The 25,258-nt window shown below is 46.9% G+C and overlaps 9 protein-coding genes across 9 annotated transcripts; 7 read left to right on the top strand and 2 right to left on the bottom strand.

Annotated features, from left to right (window-relative positions):
- Positions 1 to 759: 759 nt before the first annotated feature.
- On the top strand, positions 760 to 3,096 carry TRIVIDRAFT_184596 (uncharacterized protein; the record flags this gene model as incomplete). The annotated part of the gene is made up of 10 exons (XM_014094956.1): positions 760 to 990; positions 1,093 to 1,230; positions 1,386 to 1,491; positions 1,554 to 1,600; positions 1,658 to 1,686; positions 1,757 to 1,790; positions 1,845 to 1,932; positions 2,011 to 2,223; positions 2,286 to 2,637; positions 2,716 to 3,096. The coding sequence occupies 10 exons, from the start codon at positions 760 to 762 to the stop codon at positions 2,999 to 3,001; spliced, it is 1,524 nt and encodes a 507-aa protein (XP_013950431.1).
- Positions 3,097 to 3,773: 677 nt separating this feature from the next.
- TRIVIDRAFT_114210 (uncharacterized protein) lies at positions 3,774 to 5,376 on the bottom strand (the record flags this gene model as incomplete). The annotated part of the gene is made up of 5 exons (XM_014094957.1): positions 3,774 to 3,975; positions 4,039 to 4,221; positions 4,281 to 4,891; positions 4,953 to 5,033; positions 5,092 to 5,376. Coding segments are annotated over 5 exons (1,362 nt in total), but the record flags the coding sequence as incomplete, so codon positions are not given.
- Positions 5,377 to 6,629: 1,253 nt separating this feature from the next.
- On the top strand, positions 6,630 to 8,210 carry TRIVIDRAFT_40073 (uncharacterized protein; the record flags this gene model as incomplete). The annotated part of the gene is made up of 3 exons (XM_014094958.1): positions 6,630 to 6,697; positions 6,764 to 7,857; positions 7,930 to 8,210. The coding sequence occupies 3 exons, from the start codon at positions 6,630 to 6,632 to the stop codon at positions 8,208 to 8,210; spliced, it is 1,443 nt and encodes a 480-aa protein (XP_013950433.1).
- A 686-nt stretch (positions 8,211 to 8,896) lies between these two features.
- On the top strand, positions 8,897 to 9,937 carry TRIVIDRAFT_39449 (carbohydrate esterase family 1 protein; the record flags this gene model as incomplete). The annotated part of the gene is made up of 2 exons (XM_014094959.1): positions 8,897 to 9,229; positions 9,287 to 9,937. 2 exons carry the CDS (start codon positions 8,897 to 8,899, stop codon positions 9,935 to 9,937), a joined length of 984 nt encoding a protein of 327 aa, XP_013950434.1.
- A 677-nt stretch (positions 9,938 to 10,614) lies between these two features.
- Positions 10,615 to 11,753, top strand: TRIVIDRAFT_64949 (uncharacterized protein; the record flags this gene model as incomplete). The annotated part of the gene is made up of 3 exons (XM_014094960.1): positions 10,615 to 10,938; positions 11,000 to 11,049; positions 11,144 to 11,753. The coding sequence occupies 3 exons, from the start codon at positions 10,615 to 10,617 to the stop codon at positions 11,751 to 11,753; spliced, it is 984 nt and encodes a 327-aa protein (XP_013950435.1).
- Positions 11,754 to 13,139: 1,386 nt separating this feature from the next.
- On the top strand, positions 13,140 to 15,084 carry TRIVIDRAFT_232503 (uncharacterized protein; the record flags this gene model as incomplete). Its single annotated transcript, XM_014094961.1, has 1 exon — positions 13,140 to 15,084. The coding sequence occupies one exon, from the start codon at positions 13,140 to 13,142 to the stop codon at positions 14,820 to 14,822; it is 1,683 nt and encodes a 560-aa protein (XP_013950436.1).
- Positions 15,085 to 15,975: 891 nt separating this feature from the next.
- On the top strand, positions 15,976 to 17,836 carry TRIVIDRAFT_12934 (uncharacterized protein; the record flags this gene model as incomplete). Its single annotated transcript, XM_014094532.1, has 5 exons — positions 15,976 to 16,575; positions 16,663 to 16,724; positions 16,805 to 17,102; positions 17,184 to 17,552; positions 17,624 to 17,836. Coding segments are annotated over 5 exons (1,542 nt in total), but the record flags the coding sequence as incomplete, so codon positions are not given.
- A 2,462-nt stretch (positions 17,837 to 20,298) lies between these two features.
- Positions 20,299 to 22,095, bottom strand: TRIVIDRAFT_64946 (uncharacterized protein; the record flags this gene model as incomplete). The annotated part of the gene is made up of 1 exon (XM_014094962.1): positions 20,299 to 22,095. The coding sequence occupies one exon, from the start codon at positions 22,093 to 22,095 to the stop codon at positions 20,299 to 20,301; it is 1,797 nt and encodes a 598-aa protein (XP_013950437.1).
- Positions 22,096 to 23,300: 1,205 nt separating this feature from the next.
- TRIVIDRAFT_74788 (uncharacterized protein) lies at positions 23,301 to 25,208 on the top strand (the record flags this gene model as incomplete). Its single annotated transcript, XM_014094963.1, has 7 exons — positions 23,301 to 23,578; positions 23,673 to 24,061; positions 24,130 to 24,172; positions 24,227 to 24,291; positions 24,354 to 24,420; positions 24,484 to 24,722; positions 24,791 to 25,208. The coding sequence occupies 7 exons, from the start codon at positions 23,458 to 23,460 to the stop codon at positions 25,034 to 25,036; spliced, it is 1,170 nt and encodes a 389-aa protein (XP_013950438.1).
- Positions 25,209 to 25,258: the final 50 nt, after the last annotated feature.

The following is a 25,258-nucleotide window of genomic DNA, read 5'->3' on the forward strand; positions in this document are numbered from 1 at the left end:
GAGAATCAATTGGTTGATTTGTCTGTTTGGTGAGCATATATGATGCTGATGCGCGAGGGGGATTCGCTCGATTCATTGTTGGCCAAGCATCATGGATCGCCACCATCACCACTGCCCAATTGCCAATCCCAGCCTCGTGTTTTATATTGTTAGCTAGCCCCTGTCTTAGACAAAGGAGAATGAAGAATAAGAATCATTAAATAAACCTTCACAATGAAGAATGCAGTCTCAGCACGTACGAGACATTGCAGTTTAGCCATCAGCCGGTAAGGCCATGACGCCCTCCAGCTTCCTCTTTCAAAACACCAAACCGTCTCCCCACATAACATAGAGTCGCATCGTCATGCCGGATATCATCCAACTCGCCTGTGAATCCTTCCAAACAAACCCTGTTGGTGATGCTCTCCCTCTGAATCTCCCCGCTTCCCCCGCACGCTTTTTACCCAAGAATGCGCTCCCAAGGGAAAGATCGCCATTGCCCTACTTGGTTCCCCCACCTAATGGATCTGGGTGTAACTCTGTGGGAAGACAAATGACGATAAATAAAATGGCTGGCCCGAGACAGAGACAACGACGGGAGGTGATCGGTGAGACCTGCCTCACAATTGCAGCCCCTCTTCGCTTGGACCTTCTGTCAGCGGCACCGTGAATTGCTCGAGGTTCTTCTCAGATTCTCTCTAAAGCATCGTTACATCTATACATAGCTTTATAACAGCAGACATCTCCTGGACCCAATTGAGAGCCGCGATGCCTTTACACATGTCTCCCAATAGCGTTATTGGCGCTGCCCTCGGCATCTTGGCCGCGTTCCCGGCCGGCGCGTCTGCTGGCTGGCAGAACTTCCAGCCTCAGCGCCGTACAGCATCCTCTTGTCCAGATTACAGCAGCTATTCGGAACAGCCTCATGGCCCGTACTCGTCTGGTCCTCTGCAACTGCCTTACATGAGGCCGAGCGAGGAGTGCAGGACGTTCACGAGCCCAGCTGTCGAGGTGAGCTTCATTCCTCTGCCCAAATCCACCTTCGGTGGCGGAGCAGGTATATTTGCGATTAAGGTGCTAAAAAGAGTTCTTTTACTCTTTAATCGTGCGTAGAAAGTCATCAGCGACTTGAAATCTCGGCTCAAGGATCCGGATCTTGCTCGACTATTTGAAAATACGTTTCCGTCAACGTTGGATACTACTGTCAAGTATTTTGACCCTACAAAGAATTTGGCATTCATCATCACTGGTGTAAGTTATTTCCCCAATGCGAGGGTTGCATGAGTCAACTGCCATTTGCCTAACTTTCTGCCAGGATATCACGTACGTATACAGGGCAATGCGATCATGCATACGCTTGAGCTAATTGTCCAAGTGCACAATGGTTGCGCGACACCGGAAACCAGTTTGCACATCTGTATAAGCTTCTGCCACATGATAAGAACCTTCAGGCTCTTGTCAAAGCAGTGATTAACACCGAGGCGCGATACATTTCGCAATATCCATACTGCGGTGCGTTTAGCCAAATTAATCTGCTGTAGAGGCACCTTTCTAATCAAGAATATGGCATATAGGCTCCTTCCAGCCACCACCAGAGAGTGGGCTTGCCCCAAGTGTGAATGTAAGTCGGCGAGTGCGATTTTACGCGGTGTGAATGTCTTAGTAACATTGTATTCAGGACTGGGCAACAGGCGTCAGAGTGAACCCGTATGTATACCCGTCTGCCGCCAATTGCGAAATTGCCATGCAAAATTAACACATACGCCCTTCACAACAGGCCTGTGAACAACCAAACGGTATTCGAATGCAAGGTATGACGGCTGTCAAAGTACATGTATAGAGAGCACCATTTCTCACAATATTAGTACGAGCTTGATTCCCTTGCTGGGTTTCTCAAAATCACGCGTTCTTACTATGCCAATACAAAGGACTCATCTTTCATCAATGACAATTGTACGAACGATTAAATAAGCGACATAGCCAAGTCGACTGCCCCTTTCTCTCAGGCTATTTGGCTAACACTATCTTCAGGGAACGCTGCGATGAACCAGATAGTTCGAGTCCTTTACGAACAGTCCCAGAGTAGTTGGTCGGATGACTACCAATGGGTCAGCTACTACAACTGGACGGGCACTGCTGGGGCACTTTCCCCAATGGTGCCCAACAGTGGCAATGGCGAGCCGAAGCAAGCAAACGGTTTGGTTGCTTCGAGCCACAGGCCTTCGGACGACCTCTGTGTCTTTAGTGAGTTTTGGAATCACCACAACTCATACGCCAAGTCATTTGTTGCTGACGATTTGATGTAGACTTTATCACCTCTGACAATGCCATGATGTCTGTGGAGCTCGCCAACGTTGCAGACATGCTCACCACCATCCGAACCCAGAAGAGCCTTGCTCAGCAACTCCGCCAATACTCCAATACCATAAAGCAGGCCGTTTGGGCCCACACGCGCGCTTCTAACGGAATCTTTGCGTATGAAACCAACGGGCTCGGAGCGCAATACATCATGGACGATGCCAATGTCCCGAGTCTTGTGTCGCTGCCGTATCTGGGATTCTTGGAGAGGGGCGATTCTACTTACCAGAAGACTAAAGCGGCTATGTTTTCGAGGGCAAACCCTTACTATGCTGTAGGAAAGTCGTTCAATGGCATCGGGTAAGTCAAAATACTATGGTTTCATACGCATGTCCTATACAATTGAGGCCTGGATTAACTGTAAATATGAATCAACAGAGGTCCCCACGTCAACGCCACGTATCCCTGGCCCATGAGTCAAATCTCAGCCATCTTCGGCACTGACAATGATAGCGAGATCAAACAGCGTTTGGCACTCATTTTAGAGAACACCAGTGGATTGGGTTTGATCCACGAGAGCGTCAATATCTACAACACGAGTGTGTACACGCGCCCGTGGTTCGCGTGGGCCAACAGCTATTTTGCAGAGATGATTTTGGACTTGGCTGAGAGGAAGCCTAGTTTGATCCTAAAGTCTGGGAAGCCTTACAAGATTGGGCAGTGATGCAAAGTGTATGAGAGAGTGGACAGTGGCCAAAATTCCTATAGCAGATACTCCTTAACTGTATTCGAGCTAAAACTATGTTTCACGTTCGTTTTACAAGAACAGCCCCAGGACTCGTAAGTAGTACTGAAGTCTTTGGTGTAGTGTTATAGGGGTCAAGTTTATAATCCGCATGTGTGCGTTTGTAGGAGATGGGCGCTCTGATTTTGGACCCCTATGATTTGGTAGCACCCTGTAGCTTAAAATTAACTGTGCCTGCGTAATCAGCTGGCAGCTCCCGATGTTCGGTCACAGCTGTTAGACACCGACACCTGTACAAGTCAATCCACCGCTGTCGTGGATAAGAGCTTGTGAATAGTATGTGACTTAGTTGAAGACGTAAATCGGAGATGTTTCACGCTACGATCTGAAAATAATAATTGTCTAGTACATTAAGATTAAATACCGCGTACTATAATATCTCGTCGGGTATCCTGCCTGATCCCAAAACATGTGGATCATAGACGGCGGCATCTTCATAACTGAGAAGGAACTCTGAGAAGCCATCTTCAGAGAGGTAAAAACCTGGACTTAGCAACTGATCAACGTGGCTGAACTGCGGAGATTCATTGAACCACTGATTTGCCGTTTGTTGTTCACTTAGTAGTATTGTAGGCTCTGGAGTAGGGAGCAAGGGGCCTTCAGTAGGTGGAGGCAATTGCAGATGTGACTGCTGTTGCAAATTCATGGAATCTCCACTGTCATCTGAGTTCTTAATGCTCGGTTTCGTCATTTGAGCATTTGACTTCTTTAGTATGCTTTGAGCCCGATCAAAGAGTCGATACATTACGTCGGCGCTCCAGTATGTTCCTCTCAAATTTGACAGAACCAGCATGTAAAGCTGAAGCTTATTCTCCGCAAGGCCGCGAGTCAATAAATTTGGAGATTTGCAGTCGTAAAGGTGAATCTGCATAGCAGGAATCATGGCGGTAATCCTACAAAAAGCGATAATTAGTTTACGAATTCCAGACTGGTTACCAATAGAGAGAGATTAATACATCATTGGCTTCAAATACCGTATACCATCGAGTTCGATGAGGCTCTGTAGCAATCCGTTGGTATTTGATGCAGCTTCGCGGGCTCGGCTCGCTGCTGTTTTCTGCCAGAGTGAATACGCTCCAGATGGGAGGGAAGTCGACCGATTCAAGACATATGGTCGATAGAGTATGGCGATTGTAGCTCTAAATGAAAAATTAGTAGCCGCTTGGGCGGGACGGGCATACTGAACGTGAATACTAACTGGTACAGGAGATCGATTTGATACGCATGGATACTTAAGCTCTCGCTGGAGTCAATCGAGATAGCATCGTCTTGAGCTAGGGCTTGTAACTCGTTTGCATATCTGTCAATTTCCGCTATGGTTGGTACCATCCCATCGACGCGGTAATGGACTCTCAAAATGTTACCCAAAGTATCGCAAATGCGTACAAGCCGAATCCACATCTCGGCCAAGGCCCTTGATTCTGAGGGGATGAAATTACTTCGCGCTCGACCAACAACAGACTCTATTTCGTTCATGATGTCTTCCACCACTGGGAGAGGAGTGTCGCAGTCCTCGTTATGAATGCGCATTGGACGGCCCCGGGCCAAGGAAACCCATCGATCTCTGACTACACATGCCCACCAGATGCGACGCATCAGAGCTTCTCGTGCCGGAGAAGTTTTCTGCTGCAGTCGGCTACTCAAACGAGAAGACCTATGAAGGCCGATGTTCTGTGACAGCGAAATTGCAATCCCTATCCAGTACCAGGCGCCAGTATGATCTTGGGGGTCGGTATACCAAAATCCTAATAGGATGACAGACTGAATGAGCACCAATTTATCTGTTCCTCGATCGACATCATAGAGACACTGTTCAGGGTTAGTACAGTACACGATAGAGGCCGTGCTTATTGAGTTTCAAATTGCTCACCTTGGCTCGTTCATACATGGCAGTCTTCATTGCCTTTCTAGAGGAGAATCCTGCTTTCTGTAAGACATCCGCATCGACAAACTAGAGAGTATTAATAATTACATAAATACACCCCTAGATGTTGGGAATATAGGCTCACATTTGCAGCCGCCAATAGCATGCTCCAATACAACAACAAGCTAATATTCCGAGAGCCATTACTGCAGTACTCGTTGAGAAATGCCGGCGCGTCGATGATCGGTAGAAAGAAGTGAACATGCTGGAAATAGCAGCGGACCAATTCATCACATACATCATCTGGGAGCTTGGAGAAGACGCCCTGAATGCGCATGTACTCTAGCTCATGCGGTTTGTGAGACGAGGTGATGGCTGTGCTTGGAGGCAAATCGCGTGCGTCTTCGGGGGTCTCAGGATGGCAGAGGTCATACACAGAGTGGCGTGGGCCTCGCCTATCACCTATTGATACGCTGTGAGACTCTTTCCATATCATTGTCGACAGAATTTTGATAGTGCGCTTACCGATGTAGTTAAAGGAGCCATCTTCGGGCAAAATAGCCTCTGTCGCTGATCGGCCTTGGCCATCTCCAACGCTCATTACATTGTTTCTTGATGATGGTGTCGATGCTGAGAATGTGCCGCCATAAGAATATTCTGAAGGACCTTCAACTTGTATGGCGCCAACTTGTGAATCTACCAGGACGCCAGATATAGTCTTCGTATATGAGATCTCAGCTGTGTTTCCAGCTGTGTTCTGCGACGTAAATTGGACATCTCTTTTCCTTCGTGGCCTGTGAGGAGACAGGTAATGAGTATCAATAGACAGCAACACACAATTGAACGTCCTTCAAAATAATTACCGATGTTTCTTTCGCGGGAGAACCACACAAGATCCCCCATCGCGCTGGCAATTTGAACACGGATCGCCGCCTGTCTGAACAACGTCGCAACGAACTTTTCGCTGATTACAAGGCTGACAAGCAACACGCGAGCGAATCCGTGGAGTAACCCTGCCACCACTGCCGCTTCTCCAAACGCCGTTGCTGGGCCGAGCTGCATGTAAGCTCTCCCCAGATTCCATGGCCGGCAAGTTGAGTTTGTCTGGGGAAGAAGTTTGCCGTCGGTAGAAAACAAAAGATTCGTTCCGGCCAGCTTACTTTACCCCGGATCGGGGTTTACCAGCTACTCCACAAACCCCATCTTTGTGGCGCCTGAGCATGAAGTTGTCGCGAGCTAGAACGGCTAATTCGGCAATTATCTTTCTTAGTTTCATTCGCACTTCCACCGAGTCATTTCTCTTCCAAAATCCTTAGTCCTTATGCTGGTATGTCACACCATTCTCTCTTTTGCCCTCTCCACAGATAGACATCATGACAACTCATCGCGGAGAAGATCGGGATGGACTCAACCTTGTCATGCCCCCTGTGCTGTAAACTTTTACCGAACGAGAGTCAGCCACTCCCGCCGTGTGGTGCAAGGAGGAACAACGACAAGAACGTTATATAGCATCTTCATCACCACAACAACAGGGATTGAATGACGCTTACATCTATCGTGAAGCAAAACAGCCAACCATCCAATTATTCTGTGGTTTTGATACCTCACGACATGGAAGTACTTGACGACACAAAGCGTGATGAAGCAGAGGAGATTGAGAAGATCGAAGACGACGCTGTCAACATGAAGCCCAACAGCGAGTCATTTACTCCAGAAGAAGAGAGGCAACTTATTCGTAAACTCGATTTCTGGTATGATTATCCCCAACTTAGTGACTTACACTCTTGTTAGAACCAATCACTTACTCAAAGCTAAAGGATTGTTCCACTCATGATGGTGACATACACGTTGCAGAGCTACGACAAGGGTGTTATGAGCGCTGCAACACAGTTCAACTTTAATGCGGACTTGAAGCTCACGACGATTGTCGGCCATGAACCAGACGGGACTCCAATCACAAATAACCAGAAATACGCCAATGCCTCAATGATGTTTTACATTGGATATCTTGTTGGCACATACCCAATGATGTTCTTGTCCCAGCGATACTCAATATCACGGGTAGTGTCAACCGCGACATTCCTTTGGGGAGCCGTTCTCATGTCCACCGCTGGATGCTTCAACTATACCGGCATTATGCTCAACCGCCTCTTTCTTGGTTTTCTCGAGTCAGCCGTTGCGCCCTCATTCACTGTCTTGGTTACGTTTTGGTGGACACGAGAAGAGCAGGCCCTACGAACTGGGTTTTGGTATAGCTGTGTTGGAGTTGCCACAACCATCTCTCCTCTAATTAACTACGGGTTGGGACAGATTCATGGCTCACTTCCTTCTTGGAAACCAATCTTCCTGATTCTTGGTGGTGTCACTATCTTATGGTCCATCGTTCTCTTCCTCTTCCTCCCCGATAACCCCATGACGAGCAAGCACTTGACGGATGCTGAGAGACACATTGCCATTCGCCGCCTCGAGAGAAACAATGCAGGTACCGTGAGTCACGAGTTCAACAAGGCCCAGTTCTTCGAGGCTTTTCGCGACTACAAGCTGTACAGCTGCTCGTTCATAGTACTTCTTACCGGTGTGCCGTCAGGTGCTCTTGGGACTTTTGGGACACTTGTGATTAATTCATTCGGATACTCGCATTTCGATTCATTGGCTCTAACATGCCCCATTGGAGCAATTACAGCAACTTCCATTCTTCTCTCAGGTTACATCACACGGAAATGGAGAAACATGCGATATCTGCTGATTATTCTCTGCGGTCTAATTTCTATAGCGGGAACTCTAATCTGTTGGTTTGGGCCTCGCAGTAATCGAGGATTGTTATTTGCAGGCGTGTTCCTAATTGCTGTTCAAGTTGCCTCTGGAGGACTTGCTGTCTCTTTGGCAGCATCAAATATAGCCGGTCATACTAGTAAGCCTCTTTCTTTTTCCCTCTGACCCACACATATGGCATAAGGAAATCGGTATCTCACCTTGTTTTTAGAAAAATCTACTGTCAGTGCCTCAACTTTTGTTGGATACTGCGTCGGGAATGTTATCGGCCCCGTTATTTTCGGTGCGTCCCCGGGGCCAGTCTATCATGCAGGATTCGTGGGGAGCTTCGTTTGCTTGTGCGGTGTTGTGGTGATTGCATCAATCACCCTCATCATGCTGCGTATGGAAAATAAAAAGAGAGATAAACGAACTGGTGCACCTATTGGTCTACATTCAATTGATGAAGATCTTACTGACAAACAGAACGAAGAGTTTAGATACGTCATGTAGAATTGTTAGCTAGTTTCTAGTACCCTGTTCAATGAACATGTTTCATCCCAACTTATATCTACGTCACCTATTTGTAAATGTTTCTTCCTTCAACATAGATATATGAATCAATGACAATATATTGAGACTGCCACCAAAATATGCTTGACACAACTATTTGCCAACTCCCCTATGTAGTTACGGAGCGAGATGCAGTGGATTCGGTATAACTTCTTAGGTGGAGAATGCTAGCTACCCGCAAAGAATTACCAACATGTCTACTATACTTTAACGACCATCCCGTTAATAGTCAGATTTGTAGCAAACAATCCCGAGTTCTGGCCAGTCTACCGACATACCCTCTCTCCAACCTTCATCCATCGTCAGCCCTAAGAATTATGGACCTCAAAGACGGTAAGAAGCACGAGCTAAGCATATAATTCCGGTAAACTCGGTAATTAGCAGACATGAACTGAAGATTCGGCATTCTCATGAGACGGAGTTTATTCCATTTGGCCTTTCTGTTCAGGGTTCTCCGCACTTTTCCCCAGGAAATGTGACGGACCCTTGGGGTAGTATTGTCGAACTGGAATGTGGGCGTATATAAAAGGAGAGATGATCTGAGACAATTGACGTAAGTGGAAAGTGTGATTCAGTGTTCTATTGTTCTTTCTTCCGAATTAGGATTCCATTGTCCCTGGCCCCCAATGTTGTCTCTCAAGGTTGTATTCATCGCCGCTTTGGCTGAAGCCTTGGTCCTACCTAAAAGTCTTTCCTCCATCTCATTGGAAGGTTGTCTAAAGGGATTGCCTCATGGCCAATCAATTGGTAGTGTCGCAAATGTGACAATTACGAGTGGTGGGCTATTACGATACTACCTCATCTCGATTCCACCAACGTACCATGATGAGATCCCAACTCCCGCTATTCTGTCTTACCACGGAGGCTTGAGAACCGCAGAAAGCCAACTGCAGTTAGACGAGCTGACTAACCCGGAGTTCAACACGAATTCCTTCGTTATTTACCCTCAAGGCATCAACGTAAGACATCCTGATCACCCACAAGCAAAACCAATGCCCATGCTGACGGAACTGAAGGACGTTTGGCAAGGTGTTCCGAACGTCACCATTAACGACGTTCAATTCACTGCAGATATCCTCGACCATGTTCAAAAGCAGTATTGCATTGATCCCACTCGTATTTTTGCCACTGGAAAGTCAGATGGCGCCGGATTTTGCAACGTCTTGGCCTGCGATAAGACAATGTCCAGCCGTATTGCAGCATTTGCCCCCGTATCTGGTGCTTTTTATATCGATACATTACCTTGCGCACCCGACGAAGTGCAGATCCCTTGTAGCCCTAGTCGCCATGACATCCCATTCCTTGAATTTCACGGTGGCAATGACTCTACGATTAATTATCACGGTGGTGAGCGCAAGCAGGAATGTCTTCCATCAATTCCGCATTTCATTCAGCAATGGGCCGTACGGGATGGGCTTAGCCTCCACAATGTTACCACACCAATCTCATCCAACACTGTTTCCTACAAATACGGGTCAGGGGTTAACTTTGGCTTGGTTGAGCACGTCTACGACGCTGTAATTGGACATGATTGGCCAAGCACGGCTCCAAATTCTGATAATCAGGCGGCTGGTCATCACATTGCCAGCTTCAACGCTACACCAATCATTCTGGAATTTTTTAAACAGCATCCTTTGAGTCTTTGGGATATCCTTGCCGAAATTTAAGAAATAAGGCAAAGTGGCGATTGGCTAGCTGGTGGAGGAAACCAATTGTATATCTGTGTAAATAAAAAAAAAAAAGTGGATTCGTTTCGCATCGTTAATGGTTATATATTATTACTTTTTGTTTTTTTACGAATTCTGTTTTTAACAAATAATCCTATAACTCCTCAGCTTGCGCTCGGTCGGATGCTTCATTCCATCCACCACCAAATCGCCTGTGCTTTCCACGTGGTACAAGCGTCACTTAAAACAAACAACTTCACGGCTGGCATGTAGCAAGGATCTGACATTGCCCAAAATGGTGCGTCTTTCCACGCTAATGGCATTCCATGTCCCCCAATCCGCTAGGCAATGTAGTCACAGTAATACCACTACAAGATTTGTACGGAGTCCAATCGGCGCAGTTGACCGAACTGGCCGAGCAAGCAACCGAACCCCTTGCATTCCGGCTAAAAAAGTAGGGCCCGGCAAATGCTTGTTCCCTTTGGTGTTGCCGACTTATACCTACACATTAGCGTTCGTCTGCTTGAAGAGATAGCAGGAGGGAGGAATCCATAAGCCACGTCTCTTTTTGTCTGGCCTTTCTTTTAGTTCAGCCTTTTACTGTAAATTTTTCTTGGCAACCCTATTAGGATTCGTCTACTCATTCATTCTTTGAGGTGTCCGTACAGCTGATTAACATGTCGGACTCATTACCCTCACCAAGCACAACTCCAGATGGCTTAGAACCGCGATTTTCTCTCCCTCTCACGACACCTCGTTCTAGCAAAACGTCGTTGGCCATTGGTGGTGTCACTATATACGTCTATGGACTAGAGGAGTTGAAGCAAAAGTCTGGGGTGGACGTGGCTGTTTTGTACCTTGCTCATAACCGAACGAGAACATATCTCGTGACAGAAGGCATCGCGCATGAGATTTTGCATAGGTACAGATCTGATGGCAGGAAGAAAAAAGTTGAGATGATTGCCATCACGATGAACATGAGGAACCATGGCGATCGCGAGGTATGTGTCTCTCACCACTTTTTCCACCATGTTGACATCTGACAAGGGCGGGATCCAATAGGTCAGTCCAGAAGCAAATTTGACCTGGTCGGGTGGTAATGAAAACCATGCGTAAGTTATGCAAGCTCGTTTGAAATAAGATGTTTTATCTATCCTACCCTATCTTTTAATTGAGCACTACTAAATATTGTTATATCCCTTATAGCGTCGACTTGATATCTATGATATCCGGGGCAACGCAAGACTTCAAGCTTGTTCTCGATTTTTTGCCAGCATATTTCCCCCAGTTCAATCGCTTGCACAATATTATGCTCGGCGTCTCATTAGGCGCCCATACGGCTTGGCGCATGGCATCAACTGCGCCCGGCCAATTTGACGCCTTTGCAATGGTTGTTGGTTGCCCAAACTTGACATCTCTCCTCCTGGAGCGTCTAGGAATCGACGCTTCAGCGATTGGTGTCAGTGGAGAAGAGCTAGAGACCGTCAGTTATGAAAGACTGGAGAAGGTGATGAACGAGTCGCAACGGCGTCGATGGCCACGTGCATTGGCAGAATTTGTCCGTGAGGGCGACAAGAAGATATATGAAGAATTTCCCAGCGATGTACCTTTGTTTATGTGTAACGGGGAGTACGATAAACTGGTACCCGCACGATATACAACATCATGGTTGGAAAGGAGAAATGCCATGCTGAAACGAACCACGTCTGGACATAGCAAGGCCAGGTTGTTCATACAAGAGAATACAGGGCATAGCTGCACGAAAGAGATGGTTGCGATGCTTGCCGATTGGCTAGGCGATTTATATAAATTGTAGAAGGGAGAGTTTGGCGTTTTGCAAACTGTTGCTGACAGTTTTACATTGGGATGTAACGAAAGAAACAATGTGGCTGCTTTGGTAGGCGTTGCCATCATTTGTTTCCTTCCTTGACATCCTAGGCATACTTTTCTTGTGCAATGGCATTTTTACCTCTCAAGCTACTTCTATTCTCTGCCGACATTTTTGTGAGAAAGTAATAGGTTCTAATTGCTTAGGCGAGCAGAGCCGTGATAATAAATTACCCTATGAAGGAAGCTGACAAGGGTGGATATCCCGGCATCTTAGTACATATTATTGCCAGTGGCCTAATAGATATGCATACGGAAGCCTTATGTGAATAATTGAATTGGAGATGGCTAGAGAAAAACAAACTTAGGTACTTCCCCAGATTTATTCTTGGCAACTTGCAGCCCTGCTTTTTCTATTTACTATTACCTGCCAATAATACACATTACATATGCCTGCAGAGCCAAAATGGAGCCAGCATTTTGCATGTATCCAATCAGATTGCGCTATTACGATCGTTAGAGTATAAGCTCGCCAAGGCAGGGCTCACATTTACATATACCGCAAGCAACTCGCGCCCTGTCAATGCCACATCGTCAAGCATTGTAAATGCCGTCTATAAATGGCAAAGAAAAACCCCTCATACAAGCGATGTAGATCAGAATTTATACTTTGTGTAAATAGCGGTCAGATGATCAAGCATTGTAGGACAGTTCACCTTGCATCAAAGCTGAGCCGAGTCTGCCCACGCCAAAAGTTACTAGGCCGCTGCGGCTGAGAAGCCCAATGTCGGCATTGACCAAATCGGACGCTACTCGCCTCACTTCGTACTCGTCGCATCCTGTATCGGAAAGCTTCTGGAACGCCGCGATCGCTGCGCCACCGCCGAGAGTTGCATCATACCACCTATGGTTGACCGAGTTGTCTAGACTAGACAGCCCTGCCTTGTGAGCCAATGATGGCGAGGCGGAAAAGCAAGGGAATAGCATTCGGGGCAATCCTATGGGCATACTTTGGGGATTTCTTTGTCTCGGCGTACACTGATCGTGGTATAAATTGACGCATAGTTGTCTCTCTTCAATCTGAGCCACCCCCTACAATTTTGAACAAAGAACTTTCATATTCACATTTTGAGTTACACCATCCCGTCGTTATCTGTATAAAAAGGCCCTCTCAAGTGCTCTCTTCTTTTCCTTCACCTCTCATACTCTGTCTGCCCCTTTCTCATATCCCCGGGCTTGCTTGACTTACCTCCCACAACTATCTCCCACTGGTCGTTTTATTATTATTATTATTATTGATTTCTTCCCCTCACAACTTTTTGTCCAAACCTATCTTCCCTAAACTAACATCATCCCTTGTTTGCCAAAAGTCATCATGGCATCGTACAAGATTTCCGCTCCGGACGAGTACCTCGCCATAACTGGCATGGGTATTCGTACCGTCAGAATCACCAAGGCCGCCTGGGTCTGGCCTTTTCAGCGATATACTCGCTTCAGTGTGCAGCCTCACGACTATGCCATGGACCTCCAGGCAATGACCAAGGAGAAGCTACAGTTCTCTCTCCCCGTTGTCTTCACAGTCGGACCCGACGTGAACCAACGCGGAGCAAACGTTAAGGGCGGTGTCACGACAGATACAGTCTCTCACGATGGAGAACCGATTGATGAGACTACAGACCATCGAGAAGACTCTGGAGATGCTCTCGTCAAGTACGCAATGCTGCTAGCTCGCTCCAATAGCGGCAACAAGGTCGTCGCGGAGCGGGATCATGTTGAAAACATCGTCAAGGGTATTATCGAGGGTGAGACGCGTGTTTTGGTTTCCGGAATGACTATGGAAGAAATCTTCACCGAGCGTGAAGTTTTCAAGCGTCGCATCTTTCGCAACATTCAAGGCGAACTCCAGCAGTTCGGCCTCAAGATCTACAACTCCAACGTCAAGGAGCTCAAAGATGCACCGAACTCCATCTACTTCGAGTCACTTTCCAAGAAGGCGCACGAGGGTGCAACCAATCAGGCCAGAATCGACGTTGCGGAAGCTCAGTTGCGGGGTAATGTTGGCGAAGCCAAGAAGAAGGGAGAGCAGGATCGCGAGATTGCCAAGATCAACGCCGAGACAGCGGTCCAAAAGACAGAGCGAGACATTGAGCGAGCGCAAGCTGAAGCACGTCTGCATACTCAACAAGCTGCTCTTTCACGAGATGTCGACATTGCCCGAGTTACTGCTAAACGTACTCTCGAGTCCAAGGATGAAGATCTGAAGCGCGATGTCGAAATCAAGCGTGCCGCTGCTGAGATGGAACGTCTCCGCGCCCAAGATGTCGTCAAAGCAACTATTATTCGTGAATCCAAACAGCAAGCCGCAGATGCAGCAGCATATGAGGTTTCGGCGCGGGCCCAGGCTGAATGGGAGTCTGGTAAACGCGCGGCAGATACCGAGGCATACAAGACTCGAATTGCTGCAGAAGCAAATCAAGAGGCGAGTCAGCGTGGAGCAGATACGGAGGTTTACAAAAACCAAAAAGCTTCCGATGCAAACGCATACAAAACTCGTGTGACGGCTGAGGCAAACCAAGAGGCAAACCAAAAGGCTTACGACGCAGAGGCATATAAGATTCGTGTGACAGCCGAGGCAAACCAGGAGGCAAGTCTCCGAAACGCTGAGGCTGCCCTTGTGCGAACTCTTAAAGAAGCCGAAGGTATCACGGCAATGGCAGACGCATATAGCAAACTCTCTGTCGCATTTGGTGGTCCAGCCGGTCTTCTCCAATACATGATGATCAAAGAAGGCACTATTGTCGAGCTCGCCAAAGCAAACGCCAGCGCTATCCGTGGATTGGAGCCCAAGATCAGCGTTTGGAACACTGGAAACCAAGGCAGCGGCTCTGAACCAACCGATGTCATGCGCAATGTTTACCAGATGCTTCCACCACTGATGACTACAATCAACGAGCAGACTGGCATTACTCTCCCTGAGTGGCAGTTTGGCCGACTCAACGCCGCTCAGGGGGCCATGACAGAGAGCAACAATGTGAATGGGGCTGGAAAGAAGAAGTAAATAACATGGCACTAGACTTTCTTTAACTTTTCGTTTGTGGGCTTCTGCTTTCATATGTATTATCAAGGTGCTGGAAGTTGGTGTCTGGGGAGTTGGTATTTTGAGCTTCTGTTTGAGTTTGCTGTGAGAATATGGATGGAACAGGACAAGAGACTGATGAAACACCGTCGTTTTCTTTTGTACTTTTGGGGGGTTAATTTTTTTACTATGATATTGTTAATCATGGCATATACCTAAATATCAAGAAATTTATATTCTTTCGCTCTCGGTGTCACATTAATATCACGGCAGTCCAAAAATTTCCATGTGACAAGAGCATACAGGAACGCTACACTCTGAAAATTTGCTCATCAAATCTCTTAACTCCTCACTCTGCTTCTCTCAGATACTTCGAAGCGCTACATTATACACATACCGTCACCATGATCTCATACAACCTAGCCTAAATTGTACACGCAAATCTAGTAGGTAGCATAGAAAGCATTGTACTTAATTTAAATACATAATAGTGATGACACTACAATAGGAAGCTTGACTGAGTGTTGTCTGTATCTTGTTGCCTGTTATACATATACTGCTGACTGCGATGTATTGCTGCCTGTTAATGATAACTATAAGAGCTATTCTTCTTTCACGCCGCTAGCCGTTGCCCTGATATCCTAAGACCTGAACCAACTACATAGAGGACTGACATGCAAAACTGACGCTACCAAATTCCACAGGCGAATCCGGCAGGCCATAGCCACCAAACACCCCCTACGAGATGCACTGCCTATCTATCACAGCCCCCACCATGCACAGCCTAGAAACCTAAAAGAGATGATACTGGAACAGGAAGCTGGTACCAGCATCTGGCACACATCCATACCTGTCACCGACAGATACGAGAGCTTGAGGTCAGGTTGAACAGCACGTTTGGTGATTTCTTTCTCAAAGGATTCATCTTTTCTTCTATAAAATGGGACCGGAACTCAGCCAAAAAAAAAAGAAAAAAGAAAAAAAAGAAGAAAAAAAAAAGTTTATAATTGCTTGGATAACACTTATCTTTTAAGAAATATTGTTGTGATCTGAACTAGCCCTTATACAACAAATCACCATCGTGACCTGGACAAGGACCATTGCGTATACACTAGCCAGCTGCTCACTCTAGCTTCCCACCAACGCCGTCAATGTCTGGCCGGATGAAGCAACTGACGAACTTGAGAAGATGCTCTTCGAACAGCAGAATCCTTTCGAAAGCAGCCTTGCCACCTTTGCCGTTCCTTGCAGTGCCAGTGGACTGGCCATCGGACGCAGTTTTGGTGCTGAGTGGATCAGAAACGCATATCATGACATGGCCACGGCGGACGTTCAAGCAGGCACTGGCGGAATAGATGCTTCAATTGTTTTCGAGAAGGATCGCCCAGAGAATCCCGGCAGTGCTTTCCAAGAAACGCTGGATTTTTTCCGGCCAAGATACACTACCCGATCCTCACTATCTGACCTGTTCGCCATGGCAGCAGTCTTTGGAGTTGGTGGATGCTCGAATGGAGATATCATTCTCCCCTACAGGGCAGGTCGTGTTGATGCGACTGGCCCTGGCCCTTCCGGCGTTCCAGAGCCGCAGGAAGACCTTGCCACACACACTGCGAAGTTTGTCAAGCAGGGTTTCAACACGATTGAGATGATTGCCATTGTTGCCTGTGGTCATACGGTTGGAGGAGTACATGGTGTGGATTTTCCAGAAATTGTGCCAAACCCACAACCTCCTCCAGTTACTGGTGTTCGTATATCCACACTCCCGGCCAGCAGACGCTCAGCGATTATTCATGCGCAGGACGGCTAATTTGAAACCATTTAGCCTTTTGGTAATGACAATAGTGTCTTTTTTGATACGTCAACAAGCAATTTTGACAACCAAGTGTAAGTCTGCCTTGGCACCTTGTCGTTGACTAATACCGTTTGCCTATCCCGTCCACATGTAACTAACCATGATCAACCAGCGCCAAGGAATTCGTAGCGAATGTTTCTCAAAACCCACTTGCATTTGGTCATAATAATGAAACTATGCGATCGGATTTCCGAATTTTCAACGCTGATGGAGGTGATATGATTTCACGGATGGCTGAATCGCAAGAATTTTTCTCCCAAACTTGTGCTGCTCTATTTGAGCGCATGATCAATACTGTGCCGCCGAATGTTAAGCTAACTGATGCTCTTCAACCCCTGCCTGTTAAGCCAAGAAAGTGGTCCATTGCTGTCAATGACGATAAGACGCTGAGACTCAGTCTAACCTTAAGGGTACGTTCCAATAAAACTAAAAAATGAAATAACGAACGCGAGCTCTAGGCAACTAACTTGTTCATTTTGGACACGGTTCAGGTTATCGACACTTTAAAGGGAGGTAGCAAGGGCCAGATTTCCGTCTCCCTACTCTCACGCTTTGGCGAGCCTCTGCCTGTTGCCACACCTCTCATAATTGGAAACCTCTCTACTTCAACTTGCGACTATCCTAACTGTGGTGCGGAATTCTTTTATTACGATTTCAATACCAACATTCCTGCTGAGCAAGGCATATCCTCTTTCACTGTTGATATTAAAGACGGTACTACTGAGAAGATTACGACTTTCAACAATGGAGGCGCCGTGTTCCCTCTATCTGATGCCATTCAGCCTCAGATGAGCCTCTGCAACCAGACTACTACAACTATCAATGGTGTCACTCTGCAACAGCTAGGCGTGACTGCAAGGGTATGATTGCCGCGGGTGCATTAGCATGTCGAATACATGGTGAAAATACTAACAGAGTCCTTTTGTCCCAGGTTTACAATGCTGATCAATTTACCAACATCTCACTTATTGTTCCTCAGCCTTCGAACTTTAGTGCTACAATTAGCCCATGGATTCCAGAAGTGGTCCCCATGAGAGCCTCCAGCAAGATTGCAGGGACCAACTTCACTCTCTACACCGGTACTTGGATAGCTAGCAATGAGGGTGCCCCACAACATCCTTTTGATGTTGTTGCCACAGGCCCAAAGAGGAATGCTTATTTATCTCGTGGGGTGACGTGCCGTTTGTTCTAGGGGCATAATGACAACACGCAAGGCGCACAAAGAACTGGAAACGTGAGCTAGCACAGCCTACTCCGGCTAAAAAAGGTTATGCCTAGAGATCAGGAGTAGATAGATAGAAAAGGAATTAGTCTATGATTTCTTCTTGAAGCCTAGCCTGCTCCTAGGCTTGTTTTACCTGTTGCCTGAAAACATATACACTCCATGTGTAGAACTGACATCGCTGCATAATCGGTCGAGTAAGGTACCCTTGGCGCTTGTTAATAACTCAGACCTGCCGTTTATCCTCAGTGGTAGTCGAGTATTATGCAAGCACAGACTATACCAGCCAAATACTAGTGATGACCAGTTAAAGGACGTCGAAACAAGCAAATCTGTTGGCTGATGACTGGATACAATGGCCTCCTCCCGCTGCTTTGATTGGTGGAAACTTATGAAGCTTTGGTACCATACCCAGGGGTGGGACAGTGCAGAATTCTTGAGCCTCTGCTCGGATGGTTCCAAAATATGACACGGTGCAAATAAGGTGCCAAAGGATGCTTTTGAGGTTACAGCACGTCCAAAAAAAAGGAAATCCTGCATTTCCAAGCAAGACTCTTAATCACATGTACCTGGTATGTCTCTATATTCAAGAGATATCTTGGTTATCTTGGAAGTTATTTGCATCTACCGAAAGTTTTACAACTATGGAGAATCAGATCCTCCAAAATCGAAATGTATTACTATGTATGTATGTACAAGACTAAGCATATGATTATTCATTGAATCTATTCAGGCTGGGATTTAGATTTTGGCCTTCTATAGGTACTGCTTATTTTGGCGCCCGGTAACTTGATCCCATTGTTTCCTACCAAAAACCCTACCGCCTTAGTTACATCGCGGCTTCCTAAGAGAGGAACGGATATCCGGAAAACATCTATTGGGCACGGAGATATTGTCTTCGAGTTTCTGCTTTTCCGAACCTCTGCTCTTGGATAATTCCGCGAGATTTGGGAGGGTTTTTTTTCCCTTACACAAGCCGTGCACTAGAACGCCCATACGCGGAGAAACGGCAACGCTGCCAAAGTCCGATCCATACGAAAAGTCATTTAATTGAGCTACTAGATTAATACGTAATTATTCCAGCTACACCTCTGGCACCCCTTCTTTCTGCTAGGCCCAATTGCCCTGCCGATGCCCACGAGAACTTCCTAATGTGGCTCTTTCGGTTTTATAAACCGTAGTACTACGACCTATGTATGTACAATGGCCCGCTGTCTAACCGTCACCTCCTCTGGCTTGATGCTTGCTTAGTTGTCGTTCGCATTTCCTAGCATGACATAACAATGGCTATCTTCTCACGTAATGGATATGTCTAGGGCAATTGGAATATCATCTACTATGTTATACCTAACAGGTAGGCGTGAAAATATATCAGAACCAATTCCCCCTTTCTGCCCGGCCAGTGAGCTGGATCCAGACAGATACCTCCTTCATGATACAGAGATGAGATTGTTGAGAAAATGCATCTTTCTATAGTAAGAAGCTACCCCTTTCATAGGATCAAACAATATGGATAGGGATTAAGACGTAGTGAGGTATGGAGCATATAGTTCCCCGGGACTTGATCTCCATATTTTCATTAGAGTCTTGGTTCCTACTGCATCCCTCAAGACTACTTGATTCTCTTGTTTTCATGCCCCGCTGGGGTTGGAAAAAAGGTTAATGTATGTCCTATAATAACACAAAACTCGAAATCAACTCCCCATATCGTCATGTTCAGGTTAAATCCCTTTGAGTCCCTAGGACACGGTCGTGATGATGATTGTGTCAGCCAATCGGTGTTACCAATTGATTAGGAACACAATCATAGAACGAAACCTACCAACGAAAATGCCCAGAGATTTAATCAGTCAATGTAGTGGTAATTCATACTATCATCTATGCCGGTGTCGCCATCTTCGCTTCAGCTATATTATGCATTCTAGTACAGGAATCATTTTGTGCTTTCCACTGTATTAGAGTAACTACGGACCTCGAAATCACAGCTTATACAGCTGATACAGGGTTTGTGCCCACGTTTAATAGCAAATTGATAAAATGCGAACCCTTTTCGCGAGCAGCCTAATATCTGCCTCCTGTCTAGCGTTTTGGGCTACTTGGTTACTATGATAAGGATCAATCTGGATCACTTCTGTCTGTAGTTGTGCTGCCGTGGCTGATGAAAATAGACCAAACAAAACTACACCCTAGTGAAGCTCCTACTCTGGTAATCTCAAATGAACATCACTATGGTCGTCAAATACAGTACAAATAAAAGGCCGCTTCTTTATCTCGTTCTCTCCATATTTAGATCAGGATAACATGCAGATGGAAAACACTGTTCATTAAATAGGTACAGGTTGGAATCCCTTGATAAACAGGAAAGTGACACTTTATAGCAAATTTTATAAGTGACTAGATCGTACAGTAACACCATCCTCCGAGATTCTGTTAACTAGATCTCTCATCTCATGTATGTGCTTCTTGCAGATACTTCGAGGTGTCATGTTGTATTTTCTGCATAAGTGAGCTGCTGCTGCAACAGCAGTGGCATGTTGACCTCCGTTACCCATAAACTTTGTGTTTGATGAAGCAACGTGAGTCGTGCTGATATGCTTCCCCGCCATCATTAGGTTGCTGATATTTGTAGAGTAGAGACAGCGGAACGGAATGTCATAGGGCTTCCCATCTCGCTCGTCCCATTCCCAATCTTTGAGACGGAAATCGTAGTCTTTATTACCGGGGATATGGAGACAGAATGCCCCTTCGTTTTGCACAACGGCATCTGGGAACGCGGTATGATTCCGAATATCGTTTTCCGTCAGGATATAGTCACCCTTGTATCGTCTAAACTCTCCCTGTGCAGGCACAAAAGCGACCCAATCTAGCGCAAGGTTGGCATATGTTTCGGGCTCCAACCTCTTAACGTTAGAGAATGTCCCGTAAATGGCTCGCAGGAGATGATCCCTTATATGCTCCCCTGAGGAGTACGGATCCAAAAATTGCCCAAACTCCCAGTAATGTGTCATAGATTTCTTCATGCGTGGGCGCGTTGTTGGGTCAAGAACACCGTTCCCAATGCGAGGACCAGGGCCGTTCTCCTCTCCATACTTGACGAGCTGACCTGAAAGGTTGGCGAATTCTTTTGATACGTCTGTGGCCCATGGAACAGCTGGGAAATGAACAGGCGATCCTTCCATTTTGGTACGGAAAAATACAGTATTACCATGATGTGCCTTGTCACCTTGTAAAGGTGCCAGACTTTCGCCATATTCGTTCCTAGATTCGCGGCCAAACAAGGTCTCCGCTCCTGCGAAAACTCCCAGGATGGCTTTTCCTGAGCAGTCGATGAAATTGGGTGCCGAGAGACGGATTTCACGTCCACTCTTCGCATCACGGGCATCAACAGAGGTAATCTTCCCTTCGACGGTTGCAGCCGAGTATACGGTATGCTCCAGGAAGACACTTGCTCTAGACTCGGCCTGGAGTAGCTGAATCGCAATTAAATCACCATTCGCATGACGCTCATAGATTTCGTCGACAATTCGCCCAACCTTTCCTCGCGGACGTAGCCCAATCTCTGGGCTCGCGTTGCCGCCCAAAAACGGACGATCATGAACCAGGGCCACGCGCTCTCCTAACCGTGCCGATGTTAGAGCAGCAGTGATACCAGGCACTCCGCCACCCACTACAATAACATCAAAAGTTCCTACATCGACTGGTTCATTTGGAAGTCCTCGTAGACGCCTTCGCCATGAGCGGTGTGTCTCGTCGGCCGCCTCGGGAGGAGGAGTATCGCCAGTACTGAAGAACAGAGCGTCGCAGCGGCCGCAGAATCCGGTCAAGTCATGCAGCGCAAGCTTGACTGAGCCCGAGAAAAGCTCTACCCGTCCTCCGAATTGCCAATTCCAATCTTTATCATTTTCGCCAAAGACTGTATCAAGGACATGTCCATTGATAATCAGGTTGAATCGACCCGGGTGATGATCGGGAACCCAATCCTTGGCACGAACCCATATATTGTAATTTCCCGATTCGGAAACGTTGACTGTGGTTGTTGCATCTGCTACTGGCTTTCCATTTCCGTGAGCCAGAAGATACGGTGATCCCATCTCTAGCTCGAATTGAGAATCTAAAACCCAGCCGCCGAATTCATCAAACGACTCAGCCTCTACAAGGAATTCGTGATTTCTGGGAGCCATGTTACAAGCAATGGGACAAGAGGGTGTCCACTATTGACATTGAAGTTGATAGCAGCGCAGTGGATATAAAGTAAGGCTCGGTAGTCGAGATTTTAGCGGCGATATGAATCAAATGTGGGTTGGTGATGTGGGTTGGTTTGTAGATGAAATGATTGATTGATTAGCGTTTGTTCAAGGCCAGTTATATACATCTTGCGGCCTCGGCTTACCCCACAGTATTGAAATAGTAATCAGAACCGAGTTTATAGGGATAAATGGATTTTCTAAAGCCGGATTGTTACCGGAAATCGCCCACATAAAGGGAATCGAGGTACAAACAAAGAGAAACACTGACTAAGTCAACTAAGTGATGTCAGAGGAAGGCCAGCATGGAATTAATAATTGATCAAGCCAATGTTGCTAAGTTGAGTCGGTAGATATGCCAGAAGCTCTACTATGATGGAGACTGGGCCAACAGAGGGAACAAGAAAGGTGTGGTTGAGTGGCCTTTGTAAATGGTCCATATGTCACATCTAACGAAAAGAAATGGCTTGAAAGTGCTTCAGTGAGCAAGGAGAGGCAATAAAAGAAAAGGAGGATTTCATTACGGAGTAGGTATATATATATCATGTCACAACAAGCAGAAGGCAATGAGCCAGCAGTGGCTGAAGCCCTTTATAAGTTCAGAAGCATAACATCAAGATGCAGGTGGGAATACTCAGAAATTGTAATTGGTATTGCGCTTGAACAAATAGAGATTATATTTTCCCACTCTACTTTCTATTGTTCATCTCTTGTAGTATTTCAATGCCATTCTGGACTAGAGTGATGAGATACATTATTACCCTGGAGCCATCCGAACCTACGCTTTGCCCAACGTAAACGATATAAGTGAGACCAAGCTACTCCATACAGAGATGAGTATGATAGATGTACGTCATATGAAGCATAATTGATACGATATAGAAAATGGCATAAATCACAGGAACCAGCACACAGTCATTTCAATAACCGGCCTTGTTCCGGATACCGCGGATACCGAGGCTGCTGCGAAACACGGCGCCTTCAAACGCTTAAAGAAGCGCGAGAGGCGATACAAGTGGTGACTCAGCCTGATTATGTACACATGGCTGGCGCAGAAAAAGATGGACCTTTCCATTGTACCTCCGGTCCGATGAATGGCCGAATCGCAAAAAAACCACCCCGCCAAATTCATCTCTGAGTCAATCTGCCCCGCGATAAAAGGACATTTTGGTTCGATAATAAAAAAAGTCGAGAGCGCAACGGCCCTGCGAATTGCATCACCACCGACCGCAACAGGAAAGCAGAAGCAACGAATCAGACACTCGAGCGACACGCAACACAAGACACAAGGGGAGCGCCATGGCCGCCGCAGACGCATCCGAGAAGCTCGCGCTCATCCGCGAGAATCTTGCAGAGATTCTGAACCCGGAGATTATCGAGAAGATCCTGGACGAGGGCCGCCATCCCAAGATCTACTGGGGTATGTTTGGATGCTCATCTGATTGTGTCGTCTGAACCGAAGAGACGGAATGTTCAATTCGATACGATTGCTAACAATGGACGCTGCCTCTTAGGAACTGCGACAACCGGCCGCCCTCACTGTGGCTACTTTGTCCCTGCCATCAAGATTGCTCAGTATCTGGCCGCCGGCTGCCATGTGACGATCCTCCTCGCCGACATCCACGGGTTCCTCGACAACCTCAAGGCGCCGATCGAGCTGGTCGAGTTGCGAGTCGAGTTCTACCGATTTGTCATCAGCGCCATCTTCAAGGCCGTCGGCGTGTCGACGGAGAAGCTCAAGTTTGTGCAAGGCAGCTCGTACCAGAAGAGCCCCGAATACATCATGGACGTCTACAAGCTGTCGTCTGTCATCTCAGAGCACGATGCCAAGAGAGCCGGTGCTGAGGTGGTTAAGCAAACGGACAATGCGCCTCTGTCTGGTCTGCTCTACCCCATTCTTCAGGTAGGTGGCGTCGCAATCATGGCATTGATGCGAGGCCAGTTCTTTGTGCTGAATCAGTATGCTTGCAGGTTCTAGACGAGCAGTACCTGGATGTGGATGCCCAGTTCGGCGGTATGTAGAGTATTACCCTGTCAATCGAGTCAACTTGTTGCTGACGTGCTTTAGGTCTTGATCAGCGCAAACTGTTCATTGCCGCCAAGGACTGGCTACCCAAGCTGGGATACAAGGAGGTGAGCCAGCGGACTATCCGACCACCCCTCACTTCGAATCGTCTCTAATAAACATGATGCAGCGATGCCACCTGATGAACCCCATGGTTCCCGGCCTCAAGGGTGCCAAGATGAGCTCAAGTGACGAGGGTAAGGGACCCCTAGTCACCCAACAAGGATGCCCAGGATTTGACACTGACTTCTGATGTGCAGACAGCAAAATCGACCTTTTGGATGCCCCCGATGTCGTCGCCAAGAAGATCCGCAAGGCTGTTGCCACCCCCAAGGTGGTTGAGGAAAATGGCATCCTGGCCTTTGTCGAATACGTTCTGCTGCCGGTAGCAGCTCTGCGTGGAAAGCGAGAGTTTGTTGTTGACCGTGAGAGGGACGGTCTGGAGCCATTGGTTTACAGCACCATTGCTGAGATGCACGAGGATTACAGGAATGACGTGGTATGTATTGGTCGAATGATCTGTCAGATTGTTTTCATGACTTGAACAAATACTGACCAACTCAACAGCTGTCACCACAAATTCTCAAGGCCGCAGTCACAAAATCACTAAACGAGCTGTTGGCCCCCATCCAAGCAGAGTTCCAAGCGTCAAAAGAATGGCAGGAGATTGCCATTAAGGCCTACCCCCCACCAGCAAAGAAGGAGAAGAAGGTCAAGGACAAGGGCAGCCGCCACCCTGGAAACGCAAAACAAAAGGAAGGGCAAATAGACGTCAAGGATCTGAAGGAGGCTGTGAATGAGGTCCAGGGGTGACAATGTAAATACGAACAGTGGCATTCGCAAAGGGAGCGGGCGCTTTGACAATCTTCAGACTGCGGCATAGACGAGCAGGGCGCAAAACATTCTAGAATACCCGATATATACGGAGTACATGCAGTTACGAATACATTTGGTCTTGATACCTGGTATCAACTCGTTTGCAGAGTCATAATAGCCTCACCGCTGGCGTCATATGCTTTTCCAAAACCCGAGTTT

Source organism: Trichoderma virens, assembly GCF_000170995.1.
Source record: "Trichoderma virens Gv29-8 chromosome Unknown TRIVIscaffold_91, whole genome shotgun sequence".
NCBI classification, from domain to species: domain Eukaryota; kingdom Fungi; phylum Ascomycota; class Sordariomycetes; order Hypocreales; family Hypocreaceae; genus Trichoderma; species Trichoderma virens.